A 24,031-nucleotide genomic window follows, 5' to 3' on the forward strand; every position below is an offset into this window, starting at 1 on the left:
AACAGCATTAAAACACTAGAGTACACCTCACTTTCATTACAAGCCTCCTGATTGTCTTTTCCCTGACTGCTATTGGTCGACCTGGCTGCTCTCTCTCCATGTTTGCTTGTGTTTGTATCTAGATAAGTTATGCATCTCCTCAGATTGACTGCCGTGAAATGCACAAGGGGCAAAAGTCCCTGGCAGTATCCCTGTGACCTCAAAGAGAAACTTTGCAAAGAACAGAATGCTGTGGGGAAACATTTCTGAAGCGGCAGCTCACAATGCAGCCATTGCTTTTGGTTTGTGGTCACAGCCACTTAATTAGCAGTTCTATTTTTATTCTCTCATCTCCTTTTTGTGCCATTGAAGGCCCCAGTGCTTGTCAGGGAGTGATTGTAAAGAAGGAGTAGAATGTGCTGCTGATGAGGAGCCAAAGGGCGAGCAGTAAAATGTTATCACAAGTGTTTTCTACAACCTGATATTTACTCAGACTCTGAAAGCTGTGATCACATGATTGTTACCCTTCAATAACTGATTACATTTCCTTCAGCAAGAACTATTCCTCTACAATTATGAGTGGGCATAAATAACAATATTTAGTTCAAAGTTTTACTTTGCATGGTGAATGTGTTTCATGTTTATGCTGTCTGAATGCTGTGCTAAATTTGATTGCATTGACTGGACCAAGTCAAATTTGTTCATTTATGTATAAACTTATTATATTATACCTTACATGATAAGAACTAAAACTTTGGTCAGCATTTTTTCCTCTTGTCAGGTGCTTTTTGGTGACTTTTGACTGAACCTAAATTTAATTGAAGTTTGTTAAACGAAACTGAATAGAAATGAACTGCACTAATCTGAACAAAATTAAACTGCACTAAGAACAACTGAACTGAATTCAGCTGAACTGAACTGAACTGGACTTGCATAATTAACCAATCAGTCTTGTAATTTATCATTCTTAAGTGTAGATTTAATATCTAACAGAATTTAACTGAATTGGATAAAAATGAACCAGAATTCACTTAAGATAAATTTGAAAGTGAAATGAATTAATTTCAATTTAACTCATTTGGAATAATGGTGTGAACAACTTTTGAACTAACAAAGAACATTTAACTAAAACTGACAAACAAATCAAAGAAACAGAAACAGAAATTACAAATTTGTCCTTATCCTCAGATAATATCAGATAAAAAAAATATAACAGGAAAAAACCTGTGTATTATTATCATGGTTATTTGTCTTGTAGCCTGGATAATTTAGAAAGAAAATAAGGAGGAAGACTTGTTCAGTAATACCATCTCAAAACCTTTTGGATGCTTTTCAGAACAAAGGTCAGAGCTTTGAGATGCCTTTGAAGACATGTTGTCTTTTGTTCCTCTTTTTCTCCCAACAAGTTTGACTTGTTGATGCCTTCCCCATTTCCAGTTTGTCTTACACTGAGTCTAGAACAAATACTTAGTCAGAGCAGAGCAAACCAAACCAGTACCGCAGCTCACAGTCATCTCAGACGTAGGAGGTGGAACAGCAACCACACCTGCAGTTCTAAGAAAATATTTCCAGTTTCTGCAAATAACTTTTCTTATTTAGGTCACTTTTTAATGACAGTTGCTGTGTGAATGTTTTACGGTTGGAAGCTGCCCATGAAAACAACAGCAAAAGTTATTTTATCCTCCTCTTTCCTCCTTTTTATAGAATTTCTAAAGGACTGGACTAAAAATTTATGGGTACTCTCCTGACTTTGTTGTGGTGGGCATGTCCTATTCAAAGTAACCTAGTAAATACCAGCTCATTGTTTTATGCTTTGCTTTGCTTCGTCTGGTTTGGACCCTCAACTTTTAAGTAACAGTTGCTTTCTGGATGTGCCAGCTATGCTATTAAGCTTACCTAAAATTGCATGCGCTGTAAAAGACCATTCCCAACTGTGACAAAAGAAGTGCCGAACTGAACAATATCATTGCCAGCAATAAAATTTTATAAATGTTCGTTTTGGTCTGAAATGGAACATAGAACATATTAAACAACATAGATCAGGCGGCTGGTTTTTATCAGGCTAGATGCCCCAATGATCGGATCTCTTTTAATCTGAAGACACTGATGAATGGAAAAGGCAGTAAAAAATAAGTCTGAAAATCTATCAATGTAAATTTGAAACTATTGTATAGAAGCCTGGCTCTTCGGAAGAGCAAGTTAAAAAAAACAAAAATACCTTTTAAGTGTTTTGTCTAGTATCTGTTTTCATATTTGTATCTGTAACAGGCACTTTCCTAAAAGTATTCTCAAAAGCATTAGCGATATCAAAGTGAATGCTACATTTTATTTCCATCCATAGGGAGGTTTAATAATGAATTCTTCTATTGTTACATTGTGGGTCATATGAGTGGATACCATTTTGTTTCAGTGAAAGAGGCTCAGAAAAACAATGCTTTAGGTAGAAACAATGTAAAATGAGGGCAGCAGAATGTGCGCTATGTAGCCTGGAGAAAACATCATCATAAGTGGAATGTGCCTTAAAGGATGAATAAAATTACTTAATCAAGCTTAGACCAGACCATATCTGCTATGCAGGGAGTATTTTAATACTAAAATAAAAATTGTTCTTATTCAGTGCATTGTTATTGGGTGTTATTTTTTTCATCTTCTTAGACTCGGGCTCTGCTTTAATTCAATATCTGATCTGATCTCTTGTCATGAATGATTAAATAATAAAACATTCAGAGTGAAATATACATATATATACAGGGGAAAAAAAGAGCTTTTTCTGTGTTCAGTTTGTTGAAGTCATAAAGCCACAAATTACATCACACTGGTATTTCTATCCAAACTGTTTTCAAAACATGAGCAATTCAGATCTCCTGAGGTCACTATCAAAGAAACAGCAAGTCTTTTAAGTCATGTTTTGTATTGCCACCAAATGTCTTTGGAAATAAATAAAATACATTTAATACTAAGAAAAGCTTTCATTGTGTTCAAATAATCTCTGTATTTTGACTTCTTTAATCCTCCACCAAACTTCAAATTATACTGGTGGTCGCTCCCAGTAAACCGTCAATTAGAGAACAGCCTTGCTCCCATCCCACCACCACTCCAGTTGTTGTGGCAATGCACCCACAGGTCAGGACAGGTCCCTTCTGGACTTCTGCACAGATTTTTTTTACAGGCAACCATTTGATGAATTGCACTGAAAGACAGTGAAGATGGTTTCCTGACTAAAAGGGAGAGTGGTGATGGATGCACAGAGGTCGCTTTCTTCCTGTGTTCCCTCTCAGGACATATTGGTCATTTTAATATCAATCATATATCTCAGTAAGGCTGGACTATCTGATGTCTCAAAATAGTTTGGGGTATCAACAGGAAACCAGTTGTCATGTTTTTATTCTAAAATTAAATCAACAGGAAGTCCATGATCTTTTTTTTAGTGTGATAACTTCATCAAAGCTGCATCTTATCATGTCATAATGACATTTTGCAACAGATGAACTAAAATGATCAACACCCAAACGGAAACCTCGTATGCATTCAGTCTTCTTTGGAATACACATTTTTGACACAATCATTTCCTTTAACGGCTTGTTTTAAAAAATAAACAACTGAGACTCACAGCTTTCTTAAGCAGATCACTGGAAATGCTGCTAAATGTTCAAACCCACATCTTCCTGTTTGCAAATACTAACTTGGGAAGTTGTGTCTTGACCAGTGTTGACCATCAACCTGGAACAGCTCTGTCAGAACATAGTTAGTAATCTGTTTGCCATATTTCTTCAAATCTAGCTGAAACACCCACATTAGTTACTTTTTAAAGCAGACCATATTTATTAACTCAATGTTTGTTTTGAGCTTTGAGAGTGACCTTTAACCCTATTCTGAGTTCTGATGTGTGAATATTGCTTTTCGTGGAGCTGCAGAGCATTTATATCACTTCCTCTTTTCTTCTATCAATTTACTTTATGTCCAGTACATTTTGTCTGGGCAAACTTTATATCCAGTTGAAAGAATGGAGGTCTCTTATCACAAAGGGTGATAAGAGCCTTTTCTATCTCTACTCTATCAATAAAGTTTGAAAACGCCAAACAAGGCTATTGTTTACATTTCTGTAAAATATTATGAAAGCTATAACAGAGGGAAGTTAAGTCATAAATTCCTCACAGTCAGTTACTAATTCATTCTTGTTAAAAACTCATTAAAAGCAGCAGTGTAAACAAAATGCATGAATCATATAGGCTACTTTAGAAAGTTGCTGTCAAGTAAAATATGAATGGTTCTAAATTTGAATGTTGTTTTTGCACAAATGCACGTTATTTTTATACTGCAATGCCTTCAGTCATAATTGTACACAATTATACAAAGAAGGTCTGTGGCTGTTTTTCTCACCTGCAGACTTTACTTTTTTGCAGTGCCATGTGAGGTTTAATCTCATGCTCACTGATGAACATGTCATTGAACATGTTGTGTTCAAAAAGCTCAGTTTTGATCCCATCTGACCAGATTAGATGCTCACATTTTTTCACTGACTGTCACAAATCTTCCAAAGCAAACTTAAAACAACCTTCAACATGTCTTTTCTTCAGCAGTGAGGTCTGGTGCAGTGAATCATTACTATCATTGGGATTGTGTGCATTATTCCCTGATTTAATATAAAAGAAAACTTTACCAGCTATGTCAAGACATATGTCTTTTTAGGTGTCTGGTTTATAGTGACTTTTTTTAATTTTTGCTTGTGTTATCGCTCAAGCAGTGCTCACTAAAACATTTAGAGGTTTACAGAAATCGGTGAAGACTTTGCCATTACTAGAATCGTTACATTAATGTTTTTGAATGCTGACATTACTTTCACCCTTTGTATCACTCTCTGCAATACTCAGATAATAAAAAACTATTTTATTACCCTAGCTAATAGTAAACTAGTTGATATCAGTTTACAAATAGTCTTTCAAACTACTGACAGATTTCAACTGTTTTTTGGACTTCTGTGTCTTTCATTACATAATTTCTACTAAGTAGTTGGTTAATGGAGTAATTTGTTCATCTGTATGTGTGGATAACTTGCTGACATCTGGTGTAAATTTTATATCAATGGCCCCAAACATTAAAATGTCCAATTCGTGTTTCACCCATTTGTCTTTAAACTTCGTTTCAGACAGCACATAATAAGTGAACACGAGACTATGTTGAAGTTGTAAACCTGTTGAAGTGGTGATCTATTAACATTTTAACTTGTTAGAACCAGATCTTGATAAGTGTGAGCTGGAACAGCTCTGCACTCTGTTACCCCCTAATGCTGTTGATTTATTATTTTAAACAATGTCACTCATGAGTTTGTAATTCAAATCACCTTTTGTTGTACTGTCAACTTAAGGACATTCTTTTGTTTACTATAAAATGTTTTGTTAAATGTACAACATTTAGAGAATCAACCACAGATAATGAAACTAAAATATGTTTTAGGTTTGGGAAGTGGGGATCTCTTTTGTACCAGTTTTGCCTTTATGTCAATGAAACTTCTTAGCATTTTGGAGAAGTAAAAGTGACATTGTGGGCAAGTCATTTCCTGAAAATTATGTTTATTCCACCAAGAGTAAAATTGAAATCTAAAAAAAAAAAACTTCCAGCAACTTCTTGTCAAGTTTCCTTTTGTGAAAATAGTTCCAGCCTTTTTTCCATGCCAGAAAGGAGAAAGTGTGTAACTGGGCATGAGTGGAGAAGATTTTCATATGGTAAAAAGGAGGGCCCAGATTTGGAAATGAGACAGCAACAAGCCAACACACATTTCTAAAATACCACAGAGTCTGAGCTCAGCCTTGGACCAATGGGGGATGGTAGTTCTGCAGAACGCCAGAGGAAAAACATATCTGGGAAATCTTCTTAACTTCTCTCTTAGTTTTAGAATCTCTGCCTCAGGGTGGAAAAATAAGAATAAATAAACTGAGTGTAAGAATTTAAAATGGTATTAATAAGTGGCTCTAAAGAATAGATGTTAAACATATTACACATGTAAGTAAAATACCAAGTAATTAGACTGAAGGCTAAAAAGACTAAGTTGAGCTGATTGAATTACAAAATATTTTAGATGACATTAAAGCTCTTGGTACCAAGTTAATTTCGCTGTTGCTTTCACACATAACTTCTGTGAATCTGAATTACTAACAAAAAAGTTTTCTAATAGTGTAGCAGTAACATTAGGTCTTTCTGAGCTTAGGAGTCAGAATTCAACTTGAAAGAACCCTGTAACTGCCCAAAACGATTAACCTCTGGCACATTTAGGCTTAAAGTAATTAAAATAATTGTTTTGGGCCATCACAGCTGGAGTCCAATCCTGAATCTGATACAGAATCTGTGAAGTTAAAGATTCGAGTGAAGGGAGGCAGACTTGAGTCATACGAGTTATTGCTCATCACTGAAGATAAATATTTAAAATACAAGAGGAAACAAACTTATCAAAAATTTAAAGACAAATATTTTTGAACATTTCATTTTTTATGAAATGTAGATAAAAATGTTTTTTTTTTCCAGCGTTTACCCTCATACATTGTTTTACTATTTTTTGAGAGTTGGCTGTCTTATTGCCTACCAGAGATATTGCCTATCTTTATTTAACAAACTTCTAAGTTAAATAAAGATAATTTTAAATCTTAATGTGCAAATTAGGGGTGTAAATGTTCAAAAAATAATTGTGTTCTATAAAAAATGCTTCTACGTTGCAATGTTGGAAGTCCCGGATCTACAGACGTAAAGAAGACATTAATGTCCAAAACGTTTTAGTCGTCATTCTGTTATTGTTTTGCTGTTTTTCCTGTGCTTGATTTCTTTTTAAATTTCAAACTGATTGATATTCTGAAAACTATTGTGACAAATATGTCAAAAGAAATCTGTTTTAAAGTAGCTAAAGTCTGAAGAAAAACTTTACTTGACGTCTATAAAACCTAAAGCAATGCTGATTCAAATCCTCTTCAAAACATTACGAGAATGTCAAACTAAAGAATTAGGAATTGTTTAAATATGTACATAATTGTTTAGAAATAAAACTATTTTTTTAAAACATTGATTTTTTAACCTCTATCCTTGTTTCTATGCTGAGACACAAGATCACAAACACAGTCTAATTGGACACAATGCTCTCTGTAATCTTTTATTGTTGCTTAGAAGAGAGGCCTGTATTTTGTTAGATGACGGTGCTGTTTTGACTTCTAGATGTGCTTTAATCAGTTCCCGAATGCACACTGGCTGAGGCCAGCCCTTTGTCCTGCTGATAAATTCTCCAGCAGCTGCTGCAGCTCTTTGCTCTCCCTTATCGCTACTTAAACAGTTAAGGGCACTGACATCGCTCTCAAAGTCCCACACTCGAATTCTTTATCCAAATACAGTAGTTTTTTTTTTTTTTTTTTTTTTTGCTTTTTAGAAATTTATCAGCGTAGAAACTTGTGATTCTTTGAAGTTATGGCATCATGACAATGTTATTCTGCCAAAGTTCAGAGTGACTTGTCAGGCTGTCTTCAACACAGATTTGCTGCTAAATATCTGATTTGGGTTCAGTTGTAGCTGTTTGACATTTTCTTCTGCTTGTGATTACTTTAAATTTCACACCAGCGTGTCTGCTAGTCTGTGACCACAGACTTACAACTAAGTGACATAGTTTGATAGCATAGCACCAAATAGACATTTAGATTTTGATGAAACGTTTGGATTTCAAATAAGATGCACTGACCTTGTCAATGGAAATAAAAATTTAACAAAGCAGAGAGCATGTCCACTTGACCGTTTACTTTGATATTTGAAAACATGAATGGGTTTAACTGGTTCTATTTGTTGCACAAACTCTTTAATGAAGATCAAAAAGTTTCTTCCTGTGAAGAAAGTCATTCCTCTCTTCTGTTTCCTCATATGTTTCACTAATTGGCTCTAAATGACTAACTCATTATGACTGTAACGTGTTATAGTTTGGACTGAATTAGACTGTATCGGATTGTATTGACATTAAGGACACTGTTATGAAGTGAATTTTATCATTTCAGTGTTTTTATTTGGATGTTGTTCAGATCATTTCTATGTAAAGTGCAGTGACGTGATATTTGTTTTGAATTTATGCAATAAACACACATTTGCCTGTAATTAAGTGAACATTCTTATACTGTCAGTAAATAGACATGAACAGACAAAAGTGCAAATAAGTGGTTTAATTCACTGTTCAGACTTTTAACATACTTTGTGGTAGACTGTTGTCACCCTGACAACAAAATCATTAAATAACCATCTTACAATTTAATCAGATCATCAGAGCAGGAAGCTGTGAAACAGTCCAGCTGAAATCAATCTCAATCTAATTAGCAAACTATAAATACAGAGAGAGCTGCTGGAAACCTTTGTTATGGGTCTTACTTGTAGTTTTTTTGTCTAATGAAAGAGTAAAGCCATTTTTTCTTTCTTAAATTAAAATTACCTCAGAAATAAGGAAACTGCTGCTAAGGTGGTTGATAAGGAAATATGTGTTCCAGACTATGAAGAACTTGTATGTAAAAAGCTTAGCAAACACCACAACCATCCATTTGAGAAAAGCACAAAACAGACCACCAGTCCAGACCCGGTTCATCGTTGGCAGCAGGTGGGAACTAAAACATCTGCACACACTTTCTACCTACGTACTTAAAATAGCAACTTAAACACTGGCTGATTGAGTAGAATACAACTAGACAAAAGTGTAAATAAACTAACGTTTAGCTCTCAAGGAGCCACAATCGATTTTCAGTTCTAGAGCTTCTGACTTATAATGATGCATTTCAGACTGGTGGGAATTTTTTCTTCTTCGTTGGAATTTCTGGTTTAAAATCTGGAAAACACTTAAATTATCATTCCTCGGTTAGCTTGTTGGTGGACTAAATTTAATAGAAACATCCACTTTGTGTTGCCAAGGTAAAACTAATTATATTCTACTCTAATGGTGTGATTGCAGATTCCTGCTTAGAACAATGTGTTATGTTAAAAAGTTGGACTCTGTGTACTGAGGTTTACCCTGGCAGCATTGACCTATGACTCATTGTTGGAGTCTGGGATATTGCAACAGATTTTGTGCAGGCTGTGACAACAACTTGTTGTCTCAGATGGTCCTGATGAAATTGCATGAAAGCTGAAATTCCAAGCAGGAATTACCATACTTGGCTTTTAAATGTGAGTGCCTGCCTGCCTGTCTGTGCTCTGTGATCAGGCTGCTGCAGAATGAGCCTCTAATCACAGAGACCACACTGAGCAGATGGCTTTCAAAATGATTTCAGCTCTGCCTATGTGTTACATTTTAAAGGAAACACTGATCTTGACTCTATTTTCAACAATAGTATGAGGTTAGAGCCAGAGATATGGAGATAAAATTAAATGCTAATTTATGATGTGAGGTTTAACGCCCTTTGATCTGAGGTAAAGCTCTATTAGGTTAGTTTGATGCATTTTAAGGAGCTTCAAAGAAAAGATCAGACATGCTGTGTGGGAGGAATCTAAGGGGATTAATGCTTTCGTTCAGCATACAGGCTGCCTGTAGCAGATCTGCCACATGTGCAGGAAGTGAAACCATAGCAATGAAGCCTTGTGCAATGTGTGACGCAAGTCCTCCTCCAGTGTGCATCAGCTTGTCTCTTTAAAATTACACATCAAATCAGGACGCCCTAATAAAACCCGCTGACATTGTTTCTGATAGATTGCTTCATCTTGGTTTATTCCACCTTGCTGACATCAGTTGTTGAGTCCTTGAAGCAAATGTGCACTTCCTTTTTCCCATCTGTGCAGTTATGATAAAATATTTCTGGGTAGAAAAACAAACATTAATTTTAAAACAGAGTTTCACAAATATAGAAATAAATCACAAAGAAGCTAGTTTCAGGGTGACTTGTTTGCTTTAGTTCACATTATGTTGCAGATGCCATATTCTCACTTTTAGATTCTGAATCATTTTTACAGCAAAGGAGAGAAATTGGTTTTTACCCTGGTGCTGACCAGAAAGAAAGTAATGGTATTGGCAAGGGGTTTGCAATCTTTTGCCCCTCAAAAGTGGTTCTTAATATTTTAAACAAAACATAACATTATTTTAAAAGTAAATACTGCCAATTTAGCAACTCCTCCATGTTAGTTTATGCTGTCTCTGCGTAGGTTTTTCACTATAGACCGGCAATAATTGTACAAAGTTGTTTTATGTTTTGTTACACTGCACTTTCTTTATTGAGATGGGCTTATTTTGATTATATATTTTCAATAAAAATATATATATTTATAAGGGGATCCATTGGCCTGTTTTTTCTTCTCAGGTCAGAGAAAATTCTATATGATCTGCATTTCTATTATCTAAATATAATGTATTATGTATAGAAATATAATGTGTCAAGCAGGCTTTTGGGCTCAAGAAAAATGTTCTTCCACAAGCATGAAAGCAAAAGTGATTCTTCGTACTGAAAAGGTTACCCATCCCTTTCAGGGATGGAGGTGCAGGCATGGTGGGACCAACTGGTTTGACAGGAACCATTGTCAGTCAACGTTTGTGGCGGTTGATGTGTGGCGGTTGATCAAGTCTGGCCATTGTCTGTTGTCCTGTTGCTCTGCGTCATTAAACAACGTGCAGCTGATTGTGCACCGTCTACATCGCTCTGTGGAATCTGTAAAAGTCAAGATGTGAATTAAATGATCCCCAGAAAGAGCTCTGCTGCAAAAAAAAAACATCAATCATTTCAAGACATGCAAAGTCTTGAAAAGATAACACTTTCATAAGCCGTCTTTGGCTTATTGTGTGAGCTTTGACTCAACCTTGGAGATAGATAGCACATGGGACACTGACCAGGCCTTGTTGCCAACAGCAATGATGCATGAAGATTTGTTCCGCTGTTTGAGAAGGTCACCGTCATGGAGGACAAGGTTGGAGTGTGTGTGTTTCCACTGCTACATGTGCGTCACTGACAGCATGCAATCAGGTCCAGAGCTTGGATAAGGATGATGTTTTCATGGCTTGACTTTCAGAGAATAATCAGATTCAAAATGAATGAAGGATGTATGCTTCAAATTCATGTATTGACACAATTTTAAAGTCATTACTCCATCTTAAAGCTGTGTCTTACCCAGGAAATGAAGATGATTCTGTGAATAAACTGGGAATTTGTATTTGTTTGAATTGTTTTTCCTGCAGGTGCTAAGGGGGAGCTAAATATTTCACTGAGGGTCAGATCTATAGCACACATTTGCTATTTTAATCAGACTGATTTGCGTTTATTTGGCACTTAGACGTCAGCACGAATCTTCGAGTCATTAGCCAGATGACTTCCAGATTATATATTACATTATTTAGGTCAAAACAGCATTTATGACAAAGTACTGACAAAGTACTGACCAAGTACTGACCCTTTGCACATGCGTCACTTAATCATTCGAAGCGCCATGATGTAAATTGGAAGTGAGAATCTGGAGTATTGAACTGAGCGGGTTTCAGTATTTACAGAAGTCTGAAACAGTTAGCTTAGGAACCGACCCGTACCTCCTCCCGCCTGACATGTTGATCAAATTACTGACTTTGACTGAATTTACACCACATGATTTGTCACTGTGTCATAAACCGGAGCAGCCTTAAAAACGTGCAGAAGACGAGACGCTAATAATTTTTTTCCATACATGCTAGGCTACATGATGGCGAGGCATTGTTTCCGTGGTTACTGATGGTTAGACAGTATCTTCTCCATAATGCGATATTTGATATCTTTCTAATCATACTTACTTATAAAGTACATGAACGTTAATCTACTTACCAATTTTCCCACTAACCATTTGGATAGTTTTCCCGAGAAATGAAATCCGTTATAGCAGAAAAGAGTGGACCCGTTTCATATAAATCCTATGGAAAAAAAAATGGGACATTTATTGTATTTTATAGAAAAGAACAGAACAATGGTTTATTTGTCCCCCAGATTGTAAATTTCTGGTGGTAGAAGTGGTTGTTATAAGCAAATTGAAAACATCAAGGTAGATTATTTCACAGCATAATGCTTAACACCTTGCACAAAACAAAACATTAATTACTGATGGCTGTCCTGTACAATTATTAAATACATGTTCCCTAAACAATGTAAATCCAGAAAAACAAGCTAGACGTAGCAGCTTTGCGATGCGATTACAGAAACAGAAACGCACCTTTTGGAGCTGGAAGACAGGATTAACAGGCTTCACTTCCTGGTTATTAAGAGATGACTGGGCGCAGCTGGGTGCACTCTGCGCCTACGGGGAAAATGTCTTCCCTGATGTCCTTGGAGGAGACGAGCACATGACGTTTGTGGGTGATTGCATTGGATGGACAGTGACTCACTTTTTCCCTTTCACAAATCATTAATAGTGGCCCAAACAGTAAACCCAAATCCTTCTGTTTTTCAGTCATTCGACTGAATTTTCTTGCTTCTGAAGATGTGAACCCCCCTCCACTGAACAGCAAAACCATTCACACTATTTATCTCCTCACATGAGAAACCATCACAAGAAACCTGATGGCCACCATGAGTTTTTGTTTATTTTGCATGTGACTCGTTTCATCTTTAACCTGTTTGATCAGCTGCTGAACAACTTGTAAAGTCAATGTCACCTCATTCGGTCATAAAAGCATTCTGATATTCTCAGATAATCTTCCTTATATATATCTAAACATTCACTTAGCTGAACAGTTAGCCTGTAAAGAGGGAAAGCTTCCACTGTGAACCTGTGTGTATTTGTACTGAAGTAGCAGCCGTTAGTGTAGGTTCAGCAATCCTCTTTATAATCCTGCTGAGTGTGGAAACATGAGACTTGCTGAAAGCTTTATCCAAATCCATACATAAGTAACGCAGCGAGTCCGGGTCTAATTTAAGCACGAGCTTTGACATCCCAGACAAAGTTGGCTTCGTTCTGTCCCCATAATGAAGGTTTGGTTCCATGTGGAAATAAAAACAAACAAATATGTAGAACTTTGCAAAAACTATACCTCTGTTACTGTTCTCGATTTGATCACATTGCCATTATAACCATCAGTGCATTTACAGGAAATTTATGTGATCAATATGTGATCACATCAATTTTCACAAAATCTGAAAAAAACAACTGCTGCATTAGGGTTGTGGTAGATACAAATAAAAAGAGGAGTCAATTTCCTAAAAAAAAAAAGAGAGAGAATTTTTTGAGCTAAGGCTGCAGAAATGTAAATATTTTAGATTAGAAATGCATTCTGAACTATTTCTTAGTCCCCTACCCAAATCTAGAAAAACCAAAACATAAAAATAATAATAACATAATAATTCTAGATGTCTGGTGCTTCAACCAGCTGCAACAATCAATCATACTGCTATATTTTTTAGAGCGCATTTCTTGCAATCCCTCTGAAAACTACCATCATTCTGTAATGAGTATCTTAAGCATTTGGGAATTTTTATAGAGCATTATACACTATAAAAATTGGAGTTGGGAAACTATTCACAAGAGGTTTCTCAATAAATCCCAGAGTGCAAAAATTTTTTTCTGGAACCCATTTAAAAAAAAAAACATTCAGGGCCTCCAGAAAAGCAGCTTCACTGGGAAAACAGAGCACAAAAGGTTATAAAGGTTCCAGTTTGAGAATAAAATAAATACCATTACCGGTTGATTCAGCGTCTTTCAGACTGTAAAATGCTAAACATCAAATCTTTCAGAAATGGCCTTTTTTACCCTTTGCAGGTTGACAGGATGCCTTTCACAAGTCATTACTGATTTCTTTCTTCCTTGGCATTTTGCTTGACCAACCCTGTTTGAGATACAAAATCTTTCTGATGATCAGTTATTGAAGTGGATTTGATTAGCAACATCCGACTCTTTTCAATTCTTAAATCTTTTGCAAGCAGCATTTTACAATTTTCTTTAAAGCATGAAACCATTAACGTCAGTGAAAATATGCTCCCAACGTTCACATTGATTACCTTTGCAACAAAGCCTAAATAGAGCATAAGATAAATGATACTTCTTGTTTGAGGACTTTTTGTAAAGATCAGCAAAGTTATCAGTGGAGTCTGAGTGAAAAGGGTATCTTTCCCCTTTAGTGGACTAGCACACACCTACTTGGTTCAGACCAGTAAACCACGCAGTTTCCTGCTTTCAGAGGTGGTCACTCTGATAGTGGTTTAAGTGCATGTGGGCAAGCTGGTGGTTGTAAGGATGAGACTGATTAAACACGGCTCCTTGTCTCTCCTGCCCAGGATTAAGTGTCCACTTTTCCCCATGGCAACTGGCCATCAGGGTTCTGTTATCTGAAAGCAGAAACAAAGTATGTATGAACAACAAAAAGGAAACAGAAGGCTGAAATGAGTCCTGTGTCTTGACATAAATCAGAATCTACAAGCTGAAATTGCAAATTCTACATTTTTCAGTTTCATCTCAGCAGCTGTAGGCCTGATTTTGTCTTTTCTGTGGTTGCACCTCAGAGACAGGAAGTTGTGAATTTGCGCTCTAAGCAGCAGAGGCACAGCTACGTCAAAGGCCTCTGTGGTCGTCTTCATCCTGCCACAAGAGCAAAACATGGAGGTCATTTTACAATGAAAGGGCTGAGCTCAGATTTTCTAGGTAGGCCTGAGGTTTACTCTCAAATAGAAGGAGTTGCTGTAAACCGTGGGGGCAAAAGTCCCAAAATCACTCTTTGCAGTCAGTATAAAAAACAAAACACTGACAGGCAGCCAGGTCCTGCTGAGCTCCAGCTGAATAAATTGCGTCTGTGTTGCATATGAGAACCTGTTGTAATCAGCTCACACAACAACAGGGACTCCAGAGGCTTTTGTCCAGTGGGTGGGTCTATCCCAAGACATGCTCCAAAACTGAGTCCTTTACACAGGGGAAAAAAACCTTCTCTGAAATTAGAAGAATATCCTGAGGGTGAAAAATCTGTCTTTTCTCCTGCATCAACAATAGTCAAAGTGACCTGATTCTGTTGATAAGCAAAGACGGTCTGTAACTTCCCAGGAAACAGTAGACAGTGTTATGCAATGGAGCAACGCCTCTTTCCTCGTAAAGAAACATGGAGCTAAACAACAGACATATTGAGAACAAACTGTGACTTCTGAAGAAGACTGGTACCTGATTTATCACAAAGGAAGAGTTAGAAAATTTGACCAAGAGTTTTGAAACAGTGTAATAAATAACGTTTAGCAACTGAGAGGACATGGATCACTATCTCTGTAAATTGTTTGTACACTCAGCTGAAACTGTCTGTACCCATTTTTGATAACTTCATCTGGAGTTAAAAAAACTTCAGATGAAGTTATAGATATGAAAGTGACTCAAAGTACAATCATAATTATGGCCAATTATGATTGTACTTTGAGTTATTTGGCCCTAAAGCTACTCTAACAATTTCCTTAATTTTTAAGGTTGGATGAATAAACACAACTCCAGTCTGTTCTCACATAAAATAATCCAATGGTTGTGCATTGGTGTGATAGTTAGATGTGCTGATTTGAAGGTTTAACCCTGAAAACTTGTTTATAATTGGGGTCTGCCATCGCATTACATAGAGTATTCTATGTAACACTCTGCATTACAGGATGACAGCATGAACAATCCCATCACCAGCCAATGCACCCCACCCCTCTTAATATCTTCCTTTGTAAAAAATAAAATAAAATAAAAATACATTGTGGGTGTTTGGTCCAAACTAGAAGCTCTTCCCTTCTTTGTGTTCTGTCGCTACAGTAATTGATCCTCTGCTAACTGTCGTGTGTGTGTGTGAGACAGAAAGGTGGAGAAAAAATTCTATCTTTGTGAGACACCAGGTCAGCTTTTCTGAAAAAAGCAGTCTGAACAACTGTGAGACGTATTCGAAATCCATTTGAAGCATATAGGATGGCCATTTTTTGTCTCCGATAGTACCAGGATTCACATCTGTAACTCACTCAGTAGTAGCAGCGATGAGACTGAGATGGTGTATGCTGAGCACTGAAACTTTTTGAGAAAAGAATGAAAATGAATGGCTGAGAGCCTGAGTTCACCCTGTCACGATTTCACTCTGAAGCGCCCTGACAGAAAACCGTCAGCCCTAGAGTCACTGCCCTTCCCTCCAGAATGTAAGAGCCTCTTATTCAGGAGATGATTGCAGAAGCTTTGACAAAATAGGCAGAAGAGGTGAATTTACAGAATGTAGTGGTGATAAAACACTCAATTATTACAGAGGAGAGCTGAGTTGGCAGATAAAAACCATCATGATGGTGGAACTCTTGAGTTCCTGCAGAAGGAGCCTGAGCAGAATGTTACAACTACAGACATGGCAGAACGTTTTGGGCATTACATAATGGTTTAACCAAATCACTGTTGCACATTGGGGTAGTGTGGCCATTTAAAATGAAACTTACCGAAAATTTCAAAATAAAAGCCTAAATATTCGACTCAGAGTAGTGCACCTTAAGCGGTGAACTAATATTAGCCTTTACTATCTTTTTCTCTCAGGCTAACATTAGCACAAACATTAGCAGTGCACTGCCTCCCACTAGGCAACATTTGTTGCAACAGTCATTGCAACTTAGTGTCTTCTACTGAATTCAAACGTGGGATGAACTTTGGAGCAGTTATCACTGCTGCCTTGTAGGAAGAAGGTCCTTGGATTAAATCCCTGCCTTCAAGGATTTTACATGTCCCCCTGTGCATGTTTGGGTTTTCTCTGGGAGCTGTTTGTTAAAATTAGGCACAATTATCTCCTGTATTCCAACTTTTAGTTGCACATTTTTAACAGACTTGTATCCTTAGATATTTACTATGTATACATCTTATTGGTAACAAAACCAATTTAAGCCCTTTTCTTTGGATTCAGGTTTGTGTTGAAGCTTTACCTACACCTTACAGGCTTTGAATATTTTCAGCATATCTGTATCCATTTTCCATTTTATTTTGGCTCTCGTGGCCTTTGAAAGTGCTATGACAGGAGAGTAATGAGGGAAGACATGCGGCAAAGGTCACCAGGCCTAAGGCCCCTTATGTGGGTAGTTTTGTGTTTTTACCCCCTGCGCCACTGCAGCACCCATCTGTGTCCAGTTTTAACAAAAGCAGTGCACTATGCAAAAGGGTTTTTACCTTTTGCAAAACATAATAAAAAGGTATATATGTGGTGATATATTGGCTTTTAGAGGCCTTCCTGCAGACCAGAAGGCAGGAGAAACTTCAATCTCCATCTCATGATTTGATCCAATAAATTATTCAATCTAGAAATTGTGACTGAAGGGAATGGTTTTACTGGATTTCCAGGTTGACAAAAATGTATTTTTGAGTACAATTTTGTAATTTCAATTGCCAGCATTTGGTTTGCTGCCTGGCTTAACTAAAACAAATTATTCAAAATACATGGTGGGTGAGACGGCCTTCTATGGTGGCCGAGTAGATGCATAACGCAGCATACCAACAAGAGAAAGACTTGCAACCTAGACATTAAAATTGATTTGAGGACCGAGTTTAATGCTCTGCAGCAAAAAAGTTCAAGAACTATATTAAAGATAAGCAGCAGACGCATTTGAAAGAAAAATAGGAGACGAGATGCAATGCGAGATTATTTAATATCGAAATTAGATTACAAGGAGAGCGAGCAAAGATGTGAAGATAAGACATAGGGACATTAGACTCTGGAAAAATACACAAATAAATAAGTGTAATATTAACTGATGGGTCCCCATTTGCCCCCCTAAACAAATTTATAAATACTGGATCCACCCAGATTTCATGTTGAATGAGTGAAAGATTCATTGGGAATCTTAAATCCTCTGCTTATCAAAGCTATTCTGAACTCTACCATACATCTTGGTAGTGGTACAGACCTGCTGTAAGGTGATGGACTTCCATTTAGTCTATACGTTAGCTAGCTCAGAGGAGCAATACAACAGAAAATTTAACGCTACACATGAGCTTGTGTATTTACAGTATGTCATCATATTCGACTTCTTGGGCAGAGTTTAATTCAGACACTGATCAGTTGGGGAAAGAGTTCACTGGCAAACATGTCGTCCCAGGAGCTGTGGGAACAGAGCGGGGAGGACATGTCGCTGAACGGGGACGGGGACCCTTCGTATCCAGAGTCGCTGTAGGTGTCCGCAAGGCAGGCTTCCTTCTCCAGAGTGCCGAGGGAAGGGGAGGAGGTGCCAGGGAAGAGGCCATCCACCTGACTCTGAGTGCTACAGGTAGGGATGACCACTTCCTCCGGCTCGTCTTTGACGTCGACCGTCTCCTCCCCAACGACAACCTCGGCGTCTACGAAGGAGGCCTCGTCGCTCTCATTGCTGCTGCTCTCCAAGTCGCTGCATTGCTCGCTGCTCACCTCCTCCACTGGCTTCGTGTATATGTGGTCAAAGTGGATCAGTTCATTAAGGGTTTCCAGCTTAACTGATGGGGCCCCCAGAGGCGCAGGGGGGGTGGCAGGTACTGGGTGCTCCCCTCCAACCAGCAGAACCTGGGGCTCCGGGCACTCTTGCTCACAAGACTTGAGGAACAGCTCTGGGTCAAGGATGTCCAGAATGCCCAGCAGCAGATCAGACTGTTGAAGGGAAGGCAGGAAGAGGATTAGTCTGATAGCCTGTCACCCAGGATTTAAAACCATAAAGGAGTGGTGTCATTGTTGAAGTGAGGTTCAGTCAAAAGATGCCAAGTCATCTTGCACATTAAGCAAGTGTTTTAGCATTAATCTCACATGATCTTCCAAAGTCTGGAGCAAAAGCTAGACATAGAGGTCCCAAGACAACCATCTCAAAAGGTCTAGCCGTAGCAAGGCTAAAGAGAAGCCTCGAAGGCACAGGTGTCAAACTCCAATCCTGGAGAGTCACTTTTAGATGTGCCTCTGCTGCACCACATCTGAATAGAATAATTAGGTCATTAGCAAGGCTCTGGAGGACTGAACTAGACAAAAAGGAGGTAATTAAGCCATGTTTTGTACCAGTGGAATCTAAAAACTGCAGGAGTTTGACACCACTAGTCTAGGGTTCGCCTCCAGCTTTAGCCTCCAGGACCAACTTATCCAGGATTCAAACTCAAGAGCCATCTACTGCTGAAAACATTTGTGGTGCTTAAGAGATTGCAGTTCATACACACAGTTCCTGTTTAGTTCACTTCAATCAAATTCTAGGTCATTACCCTACAAAGTTTGGTTTGTTTGAGCAATGTGAATGCAGAAGCAAACTGATTCAGATGAAAAAAAGTGAAATCTGGTTTGCCTAAAAACTGAAGTTTCATTTCAGTTGAAGTGAACTTTGGCACGGTTTGAATGCATGCGGAATGGAGACTGCGCCAAAACCAGGAAGTGAACTATCATGCAGGGCATTGTGGGCATATACAACTAAAACAAACCCAAGAGTGCAGGACTAGCAGGAGAAATGACTGAGTCTTTTACAAAAGACAAATCCTACAACCGCTAAAATCTGACACTACATGTAAACACTTGTTTACATTGTGTGAAGGAGAAAGTTGCGCCCACAGGTGAGGGTGTGGGTCGGAGCAAGTTTTTCAGTTTGTTTGATATGTCGTCCCAGGAGCTCTGGGCTCCTGGGACGACAAAAAAACACTGCACCTACTGAAGATGTTGCAACTTTGGTTCCCAAGCAAACCAAGTCCACCGAACCATCGGGTGTGAAAACGTCCTAAAAATATCACTACCTCCTTAAAGCAAAAATGTTGACCAAGTCTCACCTCATTGTCTGTAGAGTCAAGGCAATCTGTATCCATTGAGAAGTCTTCAGATTTTGGGACTGCTGGGCCTGCACCTGCTGCGGAGGCACACGTAGCCTGAGTGCTGCGGACTCAGAAGACCCGACTCCCAAACCTGCGTCGTTCCCGGTGGATAACAGAGTCTGAACCTTAAAGAGAGAAAAATGTAAAATCAATTCATTCTAATAACCGTTAACAGTTCAATCCACCTTAAAAACATCTGTTCTCCCTCATCATCCCTACCTTTGTATTTGATTCCAGGGTGTCCAACCCAAGCCTCTGTCTCAATTCTTCATTTTCTGTCAGGAGACCACTCGATTTTTCTCTCAGCATTCTGTTTTCGATGTGAAGTTTCTGGTTCTGTGAGAAAAGAGCAGATGGTTACACATGAAACTTCGAACCGTTTATAGAGAAGTGAAGCATGAACTTTCTTGGGTGAGAAAGCAAAATATAGAAATGAAACAGAAAATCTTCCCCATTTCTACATGTTGGGAGAGAAAAAAAGTTTCATCTAACAAAAAAGTGACTGAATTAATAATGAAGCATTGAATGCAAATTACCTCCAGTTCCAATTCTATAACTTGTTGTTCCAGTTCCCCCATTTTGGCCTTTTTTCTGTCTCTTGCTGTCTGAGCTGCCACTCTGTTCTTGAGTTTCCTGAGGGGGAAAAAGTGCATAAGGGGTGAGGAAAAGAGGAATTAACAGTTTCCATGACGCTGACTCAGTCTGAGTCGGATCACCGATCATGCTGCTGCCACGCAGGCAAAGAGGAACCAGAGCAGCAGCAGATCCAGGAACAGCTGAATCACCCAGATAACAGCTTTATGAGCGCGAGCAAAGTACAGAACAAGATAACGGTTACCTGTTCCAAAAACGGAAGTTAAAATCCGAAGATACGCAACAATGCACTGCATAATTAGCCATTTTGTGTTCAACAGAATTTAGCAAATAGCAAGTAAATCTTAGGGCGTGTCTCCGTTTAAATGTCCGGAACAATGGGTCCATTTAGCCTCGGCTAAAGCGTTTAGACCGAGATATATTTAGAAATGACTGCTTTTATTACGTAAACTAACCTGCGAAGCGCTTTTTCTTCGGGACTCAAATGAGTGAGCCTCTGCCTTTTCCGTACCGGCGGCCCCACTGACGTGTTGGAGTCCGAGTCCGACGACACTTGGCTGGCCGTTGACGGTAAAACCAGAGATATCTGCCGGCTGTAGGCCGTCTGTGAGCCGCTTGATGAGCCGGATTGCTTCCCGGATATCAGGAGCACTTTGTGGCTTCCAGCTGCTGCTGTTACCACCACCATGTTTATGTTATTTCTTTTTGAGGCTGTATGTATTAAAGAAAAAATCACGGGGTATCAGTCCTGGATTCAGAAGAAACCTTCGGGTTTCCCTACCGACCCGTTCCCTGACTCTTCGCAACTGTGTTACTGAAGTGGGTTGCAACTCCGATCTTTTCTACTATCGTGTAGACACCTCATTGGCTCACAGAGGCACTGACGCAATTGGTTTGTGAGCTATGATTGGTGGAGGAGCTGATGTAAGTTTGCAGCTGAAGTTCCACACAAACCATGCCAACTTGTCATCTGGGATATTTTATCTTTATTTTTAGTGTGTTTATACCAATGTAACGTCACAAATTTGAGACTTAAAAATAATAACAAGAGGCCCACCAAGTCTTTATTATTATCTAGTACTTGCAACTTTTTTCTTTTTTTTGTTAAAACAGGAAGCGTTTCCTTCCAGAAAGAAACATTCACCTACTTTAATCTCACTACGTGAACTTTAGCAAATGTTTCTGGTACAGAATAACTTCCTCATTCTTTACGTTTTTAACAAGCCATTCAAACTAACACATCAAGCTGTATGACTCTGTCGTCGGCCTTTTCTGAAATAACATTTCCTTCTTCCAGTAAGGAAGGAGGAAAATAAAGTTGTAAATTCCTCAACCCAAAAAATAAGACAATATGGGATAGAAACATATTTACGACAAATTGACTATAACATTGTACAGTTATTAAAATTGCATTCTCAGATTAAAAATGTACAAATGAATAGAGTAATTTGAAAGAAAATGCCCAAGATGTTTATATTTTTGGACAGAAAACAGCAATTTACAAGAAATTGCAAAGATCATTACAGTGCAAGTAACAGTGGGAATTTAAAAACTTTTTGAGTCTGAGTTTATTGGCTGGTGAAAGTGTAACAAGGAGGAAGGATCAGCTATAACGCTCCTTTGTGCACCAAAGACGCAGCCTGAAGCGCTCCAGTGCTGCCACTGCTTTATGCATGGGGTGGGAGACATATTTACCCAAGAGAGACATTATTTTATCTGGAGTTCTTCTGTCTTCCAACACTCATCCTGGGTTGAAGAGGCGTAGGGCAGATGGAGCTGATTTCCCTAATGGGCTTATCTAATTGGTTTCTCTCAGAAAATCTGCTGCTCCTACACACTATAAAAGATGGCTTCATGATTGCCCCTGCTCTCCCTGGATGTACAAACTTAAAGTTTTCAAGTTTGGCTTGGTGATTTGGAGTGATGTTATTCAACTGTCCAAATTTTCTGCAACAAACTGCAACAAGTTTTTTCTTGAGCAGTTACAAAATGAAGTGGTAGCCATTACCTTTACCATATGTTGCAACAGTAAGACTTTTTTTGAAAAAGATATTTCTGCTTCACCAATCATACAATTTAAGCAAAACTTCTAATATTTTTATGGAGCATCACTTGAAATTAAAATGAGATGATTAAATACTGTTATACCAGGAGGTTTCTTGGCTCTTTTTTGTACATTTATGATTGAATATAATGAAATGAATGATCTAAATTGTGTTTATTTCCTTGTATATTCTTGTATGTGTGGATAATGTCAAAGGTTATCAAAGTCTCATGTGAATTTCACATCATCATCAGTATTTGAATGTATTTAGAGCAAAAACTTACATTGGCATCTCTAATTCTTACTTAACAAAGTATGTGTGAGTCTGTAAATATTTAGTAGAGCATATTTAGACTATGGTTAGAAAATAGAATAAAGTTTCTTGCAGAAAGAGGAAGTTTTCAATAAGATATTTATTTAAAGTTGCTTTTACATACTTGACTTAAAAAACCTGCATGACTTTTGTTTGGTATTTTGAAAAAAATTATACCTACCACATGATAGATCAGAGCAAAACCAACGGATGCGGTGCTAGCAGCTACTGAAACAAGAGAATAGTTCAGCTACTCATTTTCCTGCACATACTGAATGAAAGTATGTAGTAAATTATGTGAGTTGATAAAACAGTGCAGAACGTACAACATTTACAACCTTTCATCTTGTTTTTTGTATTGTGTTAACAGACAGACATGCCACCATTGAAGTTTATTTTTGCCTCCTAAAGTGCTCCAGCCAAATCGACAGACACACTCTTCCTGAACCAATATGGGGTTTAATATTTTTGCAACATTTGGGCACAGTTACTGCTTATAGCGCAGAAACCTTTGCTCCCTTACCCAGTCACTTCAGCAGCAGCTAGAGCAAACAGTTGTCAGTTTGCGAAGCCTTCCTGGCACTACAGAATCAACACAGGAGAAAGTGACACCATTGGTCTGTGTGGGAATGTTTAATGCAGCAGGAGGAGTACAGGATCTGGCACAGGATGTGCTTCATTTGATATAGAATGAGTCAGAGCAAATAGGGAAAACTCCAAAACTTTTTAAAAGTTTCTTTATGCACAGAAAGTGAAATACTTAATAAGATAATTAATCTTGTCATAAAGCCTAAAGGGATAAAAATGAAAGAAAATGTTATTTCTGACTTTGACACTCAGTTGGGGATGTCCCATCATGGGTGAGATAAGTTCCATAGTTTGCTTTCAGGGAAGTTACAAACTATATTTATATTGCACTCAAGTTACGCTCAACCCACAGTGGGAAAGATGTGCGACAACAAGAAAAATAATATTTTCTAATGAGTCTCACATCACTTTAAAGATAATCTGACACAATAAAAAAGACACTGCAGCAAAATGAGAAGGATGTGATCAGTTAAACACTGTGTAAAATAATCTTTGTGCATTTGAAATGCAAATCATGTCCAAACTGTTTCTCAACACCAACTGGCATGAAGGCCCCATGAGCTGACAATGTTGCACCACCGTCACCTTACAGAGTTTTAAGTCCTTAATGAATATCCTCTTACAACATGATTTGCTTGCATGGGTGTAACAACACAATGCAAGTACAAACAATTACTGCTCACTGAATACAGCTCAGAGCAAAGAGATTAAAATACTCTTTTGATGTGAAGGTCTTTGCTCTCCTGAGAGGTTTCTGCCTGTAAAGTTTACTTTGGGAGAACTTAGAAATCATCTGAGACGTTTCTCTG

At 38.0% G+C, this 24,031-nt stretch overlaps 1 protein-coding gene and 1 long non-coding RNA gene across 2 annotated transcripts; both read right to left on the reverse strand.

The window, feature by feature from the left end:
• Positions 1-8,645: 8,645 nt before the first annotated feature.
• Positions 8,646-11,579, reverse strand: LOC129366072 (uncharacterized). The gene is made up of 3 exons (XR_008606580.1): positions 10,796-11,579; positions 10,414-10,616; positions 8,646-9,772 (listed from the first exon to the last, which is right to left on the reverse strand). It is a non-coding gene; the product is annotated as an uncharacterized LOC129366072 (long non-coding RNA).
• Positions 11,580-17,506: 5,927 nt separating this feature from the next.
• xbp1 (X-box binding protein 1) lies at positions 17,507-21,102 on the reverse strand. The gene is given in 6 exon segments (XM_055039918.1): positions 17,507-18,496; positions 19,642-19,725; positions 19,728-19,808; positions 19,903-20,019; positions 20,220-20,316; positions 20,733-21,102. Coding segments are annotated over 6 exon segments (1,185 nt in total). The 5' UTR covers positions 20,966-21,102; the 3' UTR covers positions 17,507-17,923.
• Positions 21,103-24,031: the final 2,929 nt, after the last annotated feature.

The sequence above is a fragment of the Poeciliopsis prolifica genome, unplaced genomic scaffold (assembly GCF_027474105.1).
Source record: "Poeciliopsis prolifica strain line A6 unplaced genomic scaffold, Auburn_PproV2 SCAFFOLD014, whole genome shotgun sequence".
Taxonomy (NCBI): domain Eukaryota; kingdom Metazoa; phylum Chordata; class Actinopteri; order Cyprinodontiformes; family Poeciliidae; genus Poeciliopsis; species Poeciliopsis prolifica.